The sequence below is a fragment of the Phodopus roborovskii genome, unplaced genomic scaffold (assembly GCF_943737965.1).
Source record: "Phodopus roborovskii unplaced genomic scaffold, PHOROB, whole genome shotgun sequence".
Lineage (NCBI taxonomy): Eukaryota > Metazoa > Chordata > Mammalia > Rodentia > Cricetidae > Phodopus > Phodopus roborovskii.
The window spans coordinates 2,279,027-2,290,546 of record NW_026126482.1 but is presented as its reverse complement, the minus strand read 5'-3'; the positions used below and the strand labels follow the sequence as shown (position 1 = coordinate 2,290,546).

Here is an 11,520-nt window from a genome sequence, read left to right as displayed (position 1 = left end):
GAGTGCCTCTTACTGGCTTGCTCACCATGGCTTCCTCAGCCTGTATCCTAAAAGAACCCAGGAGCACCAGCTCAAGGATGGCACCACCCACAATGGGCTGAGCCTTACCCCATAAACAACTAGTTAAGAAATGTACTACAGCTGGATCTTATGAAGCCATTTTCTCAATTGAGGCTCAGTCCTTCAGATAACTTCAGCCTGTGTCAAGTTCACACAAAACCAGCCAGCACACTGGCATTTCCACATTTCTCTCTGGCTGTGTCTGCACTGTGTCCAGGGAAGACCCTTATCTACACTGCATCCTAGGGTATCTTCTAAGTGCTTGTTAGAATGAATGCTGTCAGGTTGTGTCACTGCTGTTTGGATTCTGGCTGGACATCTGAATTCATGGTTTCCTCCTTCACTTTCCCATGGGGGAAGATTAACCCTCCTCAGGCTGACTGACAAAGCTCTCCAAATCTGGAAGACCCATGTAAGAACACTGAATGGAGTTGTGCCTTTACCAGAAACAGTGTGTAAGGGTCCCCTTCCCCATATCCACATCAGAATTTGTTGTCATGTGTTATTCTGGCCAATGCCATACTGACTGACATAAGATGAGGTCTTTACATACTTTTAATCTGCATTTCCTTGGTAGCTAAAGATTTTGAAAACTTTCTAAAATGTGAACCAGCCATTTATATTTCATCCTTTGAGAACTTTTCTGTCCAGTTCCAAAACCCTTCTTCCTAACTGTGCTGTTTTCTTGTTTATTAATTTTCAGTTCTGTATATATTCAAGACACTAATACTCTGTTGGATGTAAAGCCAGCAAGTATTTTCTCCCTCTGTGTTTGCTGCCTCTTCACTCAATTGGCAATGTCTTTTTGTTGCACAGAAGCTGCAATTTAATACAGTCCATTTTCTAAGTAGCCGGGCTTACTTGCCATGCTGTCAAGTTGCTGTCAAGTCTCATCCAGAATGCTCTTCCCTGTGCCCATAGGTTTAAGTGTTCACCCTACTCCTTCTTCTGGAAGTAGTCTATCTGTCAGGTCTTACGAAAAGATCCATTTATATTTGGGTTTTGTTTGGAAAAAAAATAAAAGAGGTTCGGACCCTGTCTCCAATAAGATGAGACCATGTGGAGTCACTTAGATTAATAGAAATAGGTTAATATTTAAGACAGAGCTAGCCAATAAGAAACTCTAGTAAATGGCCAACAGCTTTATATCTAATGCAGTGTCTCCCTGTGTTATTTAGGGCTCGCGCAGCTGTGGGACCAGGCTGGCAGAAAACTGCTCATAACAAAATGGTGCCCTCACTGTGGGTACTAAGAACTTCCACTGAAAACTTGACAAAAGCTTAAGAAAGGGTTTTAGAAACAAAAGAACAGAGACAAACAAGTCTTCTTGACAGCAGCATTTTTCTCAGTTGGGCTCTGTTTTCCTAGAGACAAGCAGAGATTTGCGCAGCACCTTTAAGGGAGGTTTTCTGACTAGGCATGAGTGGAAAACCCTGCTAACAACTTAATGGTGTGTATGAGAGCTGACAGTGTCCACATCTCCAAGCCAGCAGCATGATGCTTGGTGGCAGCATGGACAAAGGCAGTGAGCACAGCTCTCAGTGCTGGTGGTAAATGTACCCCTGCCATATAGGATAGATGGCGGATAAAACAGCTGTCACTGATGGGAGATGTCATTCTGTATATGTTTCTCATACTGGCTAATGAATAAAGCACTGTTGGCCAATAGGAAAGGAAGATAGGTGGGACTAGGAGACAAGGAGGAAAGAGGAAGTAGTAAGGAGGAGTCAGCATGGAGAGACTGGAGAGACCAGGCCTGCCCCACTCCCCAGTGAGACCACGTGGAAATACTTAGATTAACAGAAATGGGTTAATACTTAAGACAGAGCTAGCCCATAAGAAACAAGTAACTGGCCAACAGCATCATATCAAATACAGAGTCTCAGTGTATTATTTAGGGCTGGCGTGGCGGCGGGACAAGACCAACTGCAGGCAGAAAAACCTTACTCCTTACACTGTTACTTTCATTTTAGCAATGTTGTTTAACAGATTAAAGACTCGTGACCAAAATAAAATAAAATAAAGATTTATAGTAAGACAAATTCATATAAAGAAAAACATCTAAAGTTTTACAGTGTGTTTTTAAAAATGCATGGGCTTGGGCAAGAAAACAAAACAAACAAAGAAAGAAAAGACAGGATAAAGTGGTTTAAAAAAAAGACAAGAGTAGCTGAGTGTGGTGGCACACGCCTTTAATTCCAGCACTCAGGAGGCAGAGACAGACAAATCTCTGTGATTTCAAAGTGAAGCTGATGTACTGAGTAAATTCCAGGACAGACAAAGTTACACAGAGAAATCCTGTCTCAAGATGTAAAAACATAAAAGTAAAATAAATAAAGTAATAAAAAAGCCATGTAAAGTTAAAAAGTACATAGAGTGTATAGATACTGTATACTATTGTGCTGTCTTTGTATTGTTTGGCTGCTGAGAAAATAACAACTGACAACTGTTAAAAGAAATGCTACTAGATTAATAAAATTTATATAATTTTTTCTCCTTTCTTTTTTTAATTTATGTTTTTATTTTATTTTACATATCAATTCTAGTTCCCTCTTCCTCCCTTTTTCCCTCTCTCTCACCCTCTCATGAACCATGACCACCCTCCCCTCCCATCCCCCGCCACTCCACATGTAGGGTGATGCCCTCCAGGAGGGGCCATCTAAATCTGTCAAGTCATTTGGAGTAGGGACTAGGCCCTTCCTCCTACATCTAGGTTAAGGGAGTGTCCCACCATGGGGAATGTGCTCCCAAAGTCCTTTTGTGCACCAGGAATACATCCTGGTTCCACTGTCTGAGGTCCCTTAGACTGCCCAGTTCTTCTAACTGAGACCCATGTTCAGGGGGTCTGAGTCAGTCCCATGCTGGATTCACAGCTATCAGTCTGGAGGGCCCATTAGCTCCTCCTTGTTGAGGTCAGCTGTCTCTATGTGATTCTGAAGTGTGGTATTGTCCTCCCTCTCTGCATATGGATTCCAGTTTGGCTCAGTGTTTAGCTGTAGGTGTTTGCTTCTGTTTCCATCACCTACTAAATGAGGGCTCTATGATGGTGGATAAGTTTGTGGTAGATCTAATTATCAGGGAAGGGCATTTAAGGTAGCCTTTCCATTGTTGCTCAAATTGTTAGTTGGGGTCAGTCTTGTAAGTCTCTGGACATTTCTCTAGGTTTTCTCTTCAAACCTATAATGGCTCCCTCTTTTATGTTCTCTCTCTCTCCTCTTGCCTATTCCTCCCCTGACTCATCTTCCTAGTCTCATGCGCTTTCCTCTCCTCCCCTTCTCTTTCTCCTAGTTCCCTCTTCACTCACTGCCCTCCACAACCCATGTGCTCAGGAGATCTTGTCCCTTCCCCCTTCTGTGAGGGACCATGTATGAATCTCTTAGATTCCTCCTTGTATCCCAGTTTCTCTGGCGGTGTGAATTATAGGCTGGTGATCCTTTGCTTTATGTCTAAAACCCATATGTGATCAAGTACATGCCATTTTCCTCTTTTTGTGACTGAGTTACCTCATTCAAGATGGTTTATTCAAGTTCCATCCATTTGCCTGAAAATTTCAAGAGTCCATTGTTTTTTGCTGCAGAGTAGTATTCCATTGTGTAAATGTGCCACATCTTCTTTATCCATTCTTTAGTTGAGGAACATCAAGGTTGCTTCCAGGTTCTTGCTATTACAAATAATACTGCTATAAACATAGTTGAGCACATGTCTTTGTTGCATGGATGTAGATCATTTGGGTATATGCCTAAAAGGGAGATTGTCAGGTCCTATGGTAGACTGATTCCCATTTTCCTGAGGAAACACCATACTGATCTCCAAAATGGATGTACAAGATTTCACTCCCACCAAGAGTGGAGGAGTGTTCCCCTTTTTCAACATCCTCTCCAGCATAAGTTGTCTTGGTGTTTCTAATTTTAGCCATTCTGGCAGGAATAAGGTAGTATCTCAGAGTTGTTTTTATTTGCATCCCCCTGATAGGTAAGGATGTTGAGCACTTTCTTAAGTGTCTTTCAGCCTTTTTGATTTCCTCTATTGAGAGTTCTCTATTTAGTTCTGTTCTCCACTTTTAAGTATGGTTATTTGGTATTTTGTTGACTAGTTTCTTGAGTTTATTGTATATTTTGGAGATCATCCCTCTGTCAGATGTAGGATTAATGAAGATCTTTTCCCAGTCTGTGGACTGCCCTTTGGTCTTGTCAACTTTGTCCTTTGCCTTACAGAATCTTCTAAGTTTGAGGAGGTCCCATTTATTAATTATTGATCTCAGTGTCTCTGCTACTGGAGTTATGTTCAGAAAGCAGTATCCTATACCAATTTGTTCAAGGGTACACCACTTTGTCTTCTAAGAATTTCAGTGTGGTTGGATTTATCTTGAGGTCTTTGATTCCTTTGGACTTTTGTTTTGTGCATGGGGATAGACATGGGTCTATCTGCAGTCTTCTACACACCATCATCCAGTTGTTCCAGCACCATTTGTTGAAGATGCTTTCCTGCTCCCATTGTATACTTTTAGCTCCTTTGTCAAAAATCAGGTGTCCATAGGTGTGTGGGTTAATATCATGATTTTCCATTCAATTCCATTGGCCTACTTGTCTATTTTTGTGCCAATACCAGGCTGTCTTCAGGACTATAACTCTGTAGTAGAGCATAAAGTCAGAGACAGTGATGTTTCCTGAAGTTCCATTATTGTGCAGGGTTGATTTGGCTATTCTGGGTCTTTTGTTTTTCCATATAAAGTTGATTATTATCCTTTCAAGGTCAGTGAAGAATTGTGCTGGGATTTTATCGGGGATAGCATTGAATCTGTAGATTGCTTTTGGAATTGAGACTATTGGCGGTGTTTGTTTTCAATGAGCAGTGTTTACTGATTTCTGTTATTTTGTTTTATTATGCCCCCCTTGATTTGTTAGTTTTAGTTTATTTGTGACTTGCTTTGTCTTGGGTATTTTTAACCTCCTCAGGTTGAAATTTTTCTTCTAGTACCTACTGAAAGTCTGGATTTTTTAGATAGACAATGATTACATTTTGATTTGTCATGGAATGTCATTCTTTCTGCATCTATAGTGGATGACAGTTTTGCTAGATGTATCAGTCTCTGGGGGCATCTGTGGTCTCATAGAGTTCATAGAATATCTGCCTAGACCTTTCTAGCTCTCAGAGACTCCATTGAGAAGTCAGATATTATTCTAAAGTTCTACCTTATATGTAACTTTGTTATTTTCCCTTGCAACTTTTAATATATGTTCTTTGTTCTATTTGCTTAATATTTTGGTTATTGTGTGTTGAAGGGAATTTCTCTTTTGGTTCTGTCTACTTGACATTCTGCATGCTTCTTATACCTTGATAGGCTCCTTCTTTGATAAGTTATGGAAATTTTCTTCTCTGATTGTTTTTTGTGGCTTTGGCCTGAGCTGCTTCTCCTTATCCTGTTCTATCATTCATAGATTTGCTCTTTTCATGGTGTCTCATATTTCCTATATGTGTTGTAAATGGAGTTTTTAGGCTTAATATTTTCTTTGACTTATAGAACCATTTGTCTATATTGTCTTCAATTTCTTAACATTCTTTCATCCACATCTTATATTCTGTTTGTGAATCTTACCTCTGATGTTCATGTTCACCCATGTTGAATTTAGCAGGTCCCACTATGGTAGAGTTGCTGGGATCTAGTGGAAGCTAGCACATGAAGTTAAGGTCAAGGAAGAGGCACAGCACAACACTATGCAGCAGAGAGTACACAGTATTATCTCACTGCACAGCATGGCCAAGAATTGACACATGGTAAATTTGTGTCAGCTAAAATCGTCAAATCCAGAAATCTTCATATATTCTTTTAGAGCAGGGTTGCTGGTAGATAAATAGAATCCTAAAAGTACATGACAACCAATGGTAGAATTTCATCAGTCATGGATGAAAGGGACAACAGATGGTAGAATGCAATTCATCATGGATGAAAGGGACAACCAATGGTAGAACACCATTCATCACAGATAATTAACACACAGATAATTAACCCACTCTTTCCCTAACAGCAACACCACATTCACTCCTGCATTCAAAATGACGTGTGTGTTTGTCCACAATAAAGAAAAACTCCAGGAGAAGAGGAAAAAGCTAGAAATTATACTTGAATTTAAATATTTTATTTGTACATCCATTAAAACTGAAAGGAAAGTTACTGCAGGAACCATGAACATTCCTTAGTGAGAGCAACAGTTAAGGTTCATAATGTCAAATAACTAAAGCTCTGAGAATCCGCATGGCAATGGGGCTCTACCGGGACTCAGCTCCTTAACACACCAAGGAAAGGCTGGTTACTAAAATAGATTATATTACTACGTGAATGTTGTTGGCTGCCAAGTACTTCCTTATGGCCATCAGGCTGCTCACACGATGGGATAGTGGGCATATGAAGCAATTGCACAGTGGTTGTTCTGGTCTTTGGCAATCTTCATGTATCCCCGCAAGCCCCATTGTTTACCATAGCTGAAAGAAATTGTGGTTTCCATTTAGTAGGATGACAACATGAAGGATTCATAACAATAACTGACAGAAGGACAACTTAACAGAAGTACAAAAAAGACATGGGTTCTACTGATGCTTACCAAGCAGCCCATCACAGAGGACTGTGTGTGCCACAGAATCAAAAGGGCAGGATGGTTTTTCCTACCCATAGGTGATTCAGAACTAGCACATGTGTCCAATTTCAGAGACTCTATAGCACAAACATGGCATCAGCCCCCAGAAACCATGAAGGAAGGGGGATGCTATGATAACGTATTATGAAGGCTGTTCAAGCCATAAGGGAGCTCAGTAGTTAAGGACCTGAGATCAAATTCAAGAGCCATTTAAAATCAAGATTTACATTGTAGTGTCCCCATAAAATGAGCACTTGGGACAAGGACACAGGGAATACCTGGTGCAAATAAGCTAGCCAGATTAGACTACATCAGCGAGAGACAGTGCCTCAACGTAAGAGTTGGATAATAATTGGAAAAAAAATGATGCTAACATCAAACCCTCTTGACACATGTCTAATTGCACATGCATGTATCCACAGACATGAAGACATGCAAATGTTTATATATGTGTGCATACCACTCACACATGCACAAGGGAAAACAAGAACAGGGTTTTTTCTTAAGTATTACAAATTTCTCTAGGCAGCTATCCAAATACTGACTGCAACAGGCAATGTCTTCATGAGTCCCGTGGAAGGACAGCCAGTGTTCTCGACCATGAAACTATCTTTCTAGCCCTTGAAAATTTCAATACAGTTTTGTCTTATTTTTGACAAGCCATACCTGTTTTTGACCAGCCAGTAGTTATTGCCATCTGTTTCATTTCCCTCAAATCCATAACCAACCACAAGAACTACGTGATTCACTGTATTATTGCTGCATTTTGGGTCATGATAAATACCTGAGAAATAAAATGGAAGCTGGTGTGAGAGGCACAGGACACCTGACTGTGATTAGAGCCAATGATTGCAGAAATGATATAAACTACAGTCAGACTTCAGAGTGGGATGAATTGTTACCAAGATTACTAACACATATAGGGTTTCCACAGGAAACTGAAGAGATCCAAATGATCACAGATTTGTTGAAAAACACTTGTGTGCATGTGAGATGACTCCTTAGAATCTTGTGGTTTTGCTACCTTGATTTCATTCCACATTAAGCTCAAAGGGTATAAATTGCTTAATTCAAGGTGTTATATTACAATTTGATTTCAGATAATCAATCTCTTTATATATTTAAAACAGCCAACAAATGGAGAAGAGTTGAAAGATTAGCTAGGCAATAATTAGGAATTAACTTGTATATGGAGGGTCAGATCAGATGAAAAACCTAACTCACTACTATTGAATGGATAGGGGTAAAATGCAGAAATCCAGGTATTCATAACACATTTTGTACATAAAAGTGAGCCCATGGATATGCAGTGGCATGGGGATATCAAGATATTTTTTTTCATTTCGTGATATATGCTAACCTTTTTTGTAGAACATGAAATAATCAGAGGCAATATCAATTCCAGCAGAGATGGGCCCAATAGTTGCTACAGCAGCCATTAGACTTTCCTCACTCTCTGGGAGAGACACAAATCCTGTGATGTTAGCAGTAGAAAACTTTGGGTTATACCTGCATGGTCCTTCCTTTAAAAGAAAAGAGGTAAGAGACTCGGTCACTTCTACTCAACTCCTAGAGAACAACAGTCACAATCACAACACTCTGCTCTTGGCAGCTGAACACACTCAATCTGGGTTATTGTAAATCATCCCAGGAAGTGCAATGCTACTGAGGCATTTGGAACAGAAAATTAATTCTCATAGCTTCAATGATAACCAATTGGTCTTCCTACTCATAAAAAATTTTAATGATGGAGAAATATGTTTAGTATGTAAAATAGCTCCCATATTCTTCCTGTGCACAGAGAGCTGCACCAAACTCATCTCACCAGAAGGCTATGCAAATACCAATTCTATAGTAATAATACTGGTGATATACAGAGTGACTCTACCAACTAATCTGACCTCTGAAGGCAGTGGATTATCTCTACAGTTGTCCCACACTCCAAGCTTAGTAGAAATGGTAACATAGGATGTCCACTTACTCTTCCTTCATATGGGTAGGTTGCCTCAGCTTCCACACCTCCATTGTGCAAAACATACTCATAGGCAATGTATGGATCACCCCACTCACAGCCATTATTGCCATGAGGTTTAGAACAGTCCACTAGGTTCTGAACACTCAGACGGGTGAGGTTGCCAGTTTTTTTAAACATCTGTCCTTCTATGGCACCAGCCACAGCAAAAGCCCAACAAGAATTACAATAAGCCTAAGAAGAAAATAAAATACAATCATCCACAAGCAAATACTAGCTATACTAACAACATAGACAGCATAATAATTTATGAAAATGATGTGCTAGCAGTTGATAAATACCTAGGAAGGGATGATCAGTCTCTTAGAGGACATGACTTCTGTCACTTTGCTCATGCCCCATTGGGTATCCACACATGTTAACATTTGAGTAAGACCTATTAGTTTTGTGGATTACTAATGGCAATAAAACAGAAATGGGGTGGGGGCTAATAATTAAAGAGTATGTGTGGTAGATTGCTAGGATCCATATATACTGTAAAATTGTATAAAGCATTCAAAGACAAAAAAAATACTATGGAAAAAATGAACCTCCCATCTCTCTACACTCATTGTACACACAGCAACACCAAGTTATTTTCCTTTTCAACATGGTTTAAGAACACAGACTTGTGACATTGTCATACCTGTTTCCTCACAGAAGTCACATAGCCTTTCTTTCTCCAATTTACAGATTTGGGTAAAACACCACCAACTTCACGTTTCCTGATGTTTCTTCCCTCCCTGTGAGTCCGGACTGGGATATAATTCATCATTTTCCTGAATTCTTCAACAGTCTTCAAGGAAAAGTCCACAAATGATTATATAACAAAGGACTTCTTGTAAAACAGTCAATAGAAACAGTGTGAAGCAATCCACGTTACACTCACCATGTCACCAAACTCGTTCATTTCCATGGTGTAGCCATTCTTACCCAGATTATTTTCCTCATTGTGATGCTTGATCAACTTCATGTTTTTTTCCCAGATTGATCTCCTTAGTTCTTCATTCTCCTAGAAATGCACATAATATGTAACATTTACTTTCAGTGAATTCCTGGACAAGCTGACCTGCAGTCAAATAGAGGTCAGGGGAAGGAGTCTCAGTACACTATAGCCACACACTCTCCACACACTGACTTAAAGGTACTCTGCTGTGTCTAACAATGATTGTGATTAGGTAATCTCTTAGTGGGGCATGGGGACTTTGATGGCTAGGGTGACTTCACACTTGCAATAGCAACGTCAATTCACTCTGAAGTTTTTCTGCAGAGTCTCCAGGTTGCAAACCTTGCTGTATGATTTTTCGTATTTTTCCTTCCATTCTTCCCATTCAGCATCCAACCTGGGATCAAGCGCTGAGACACTTGAAGCCACTGCCAAGCACAGGATGGCCAAGAAGAAGGCAGGGGTCATGATTCAAGACCTAAGTTTGAAAAAAATAATTTAAAAAATTACTATATTTAAACATTTAAAGAAAGGTTTTATAAATATCTTCTTATCCCTTCCTGATAAATTAAGACATCTGTTATCAATAAGAAATTTTGAATCATTAGTCCAAATACTTTTCCAGAGATTGTAGAAAAGGCCGAGAATGTTTGAACTAAATCAGCTACTGGTTATCATCAGATTCAACATAAAAATGAAGATCACATGCCCAGAATTCTAGCAATGAAAACATCAGGTGTACAACATCTTATTATTTCAGAGATCTCCGTACACATGGAGGACCATATGCAAAAACAAAAATAAAACATAAAGATGGAATATCACTGATTGGCAATTTATATGACTTAAAACTTCTAATTTATATGACTTAAAACTTCTACTATGTGATATCAACTCCTAGCTTCAAGATGAGCTCAAAGCTCAGGCCACATGGCATTATATCTCTTTCCAATATGAAGCAGGGTGAAATCTTGTATTTAACCCTCCCTTCTTGAATGGAAACTATGTGAAATGTCTTCTATAAAGAATGTGGGAAAAAACCAGTTACTATCCCTTCTGTCTCACAGTTGAGACCATGAGATCAAACTCCACACTCTCTAGGTCAATTAGAATGTTGTCAAGTGTCAGGTTCAGGCATCCAGGTGGAGTACCATAGAAACTCTCTCATGGGATTTCATGATCAAGACTTTCCAGGTCTCTAAAGAAATGTCCCCAAAGCACCTAGTTAGAGACATGCCACCTTTTACTATGTCTGCATATGTCAAGAGAAAACACTTGCCAATAGGGATTATGTGCAAGTAACAATCTCTATTGCCAAGAATTGTGACAGTGGTGGTTACTGGTGTTTCGAGGACCAGATGTAATAGTCCATGGGCAGACACACACTTGCTCTTACTGGGGACTTATGCAAACCCGGACCTAGGAAGGACCTGATTTCCTCTTTGCCTTCTTCACCCCCTCCATTCCACTTACACACAATAGGGATGCTGAGCCTTAGAATATATTCTCCTTCTTGGGGATCTGTCTGGTTCTCAATGGAGTCTCTCAAGGCTCCTCTACAGGGCCATGTCCCATTCTGCCTTTGCATTGGCAGGGTCTCACCTGTGGTGACTGCTGCCGCCTCAGTGTGTTTCACAGACTCAACTCCAGAAATTGCTGAAGCCCCAGGATCTGGCCCAGCAACACCTTGCTCAGGCTTTAAACACCAAGAATGCAGACAGTTGTCCCCGCCCCTCATTCATGCCCTTCTTTTGATTGGCTGTGTTGGTTACTGGATTAGAACTGCAGGCACTGAGACTCCAGGCTCTTTCTAAGATGTAATCTCATCTGTGGGGTGAAGGTGGGCTTCGTCTGTGGACAGTGGAGAGCTG

The 11,520-nt window shown here is 40.1% G+C and overlaps 1 protein-coding gene across 2 annotated transcripts; it reads right to left on the bottom strand.

Moving 5' to 3' along the window:
* Positions 1-6,413: 6,413 nt before the first annotated feature.
* LOC127229139 (cathepsin R-like) lies at positions 6,414-11,309 on the bottom strand. 2 transcript variants are annotated; one of them, XM_051194148.1, is made up of 8 exons: positions 11,252-11,309; positions 9,992-10,127; positions 9,593-9,715; positions 9,350-9,499; positions 8,674-8,898; positions 8,053-8,215; positions 7,359-7,476; positions 6,414-6,540 (listed from the first exon to the last, which is right to left on the bottom strand). In XM_051194148.1, exons 2-8 carry the CDS (start codon positions 10,115-10,117, stop codon positions 6,441-6,443), a joined length of 1,005 nt encoding a protein of 334 aa, XP_051050105.1. In that variant the 5' UTR covers positions 10,118-10,127; positions 11,252-11,309; the 3' UTR covers positions 6,414-6,440. The 2 variants fall into 2 exon arrangements, with proteins under 2 accessions (XP_051050105.1, XP_051050106.1); XM_051194149.1 differs by lacking the exon at positions 9,350-9,499.
* Between the last annotated feature and the right edge of the window lie 211 nt (positions 11,310-11,520).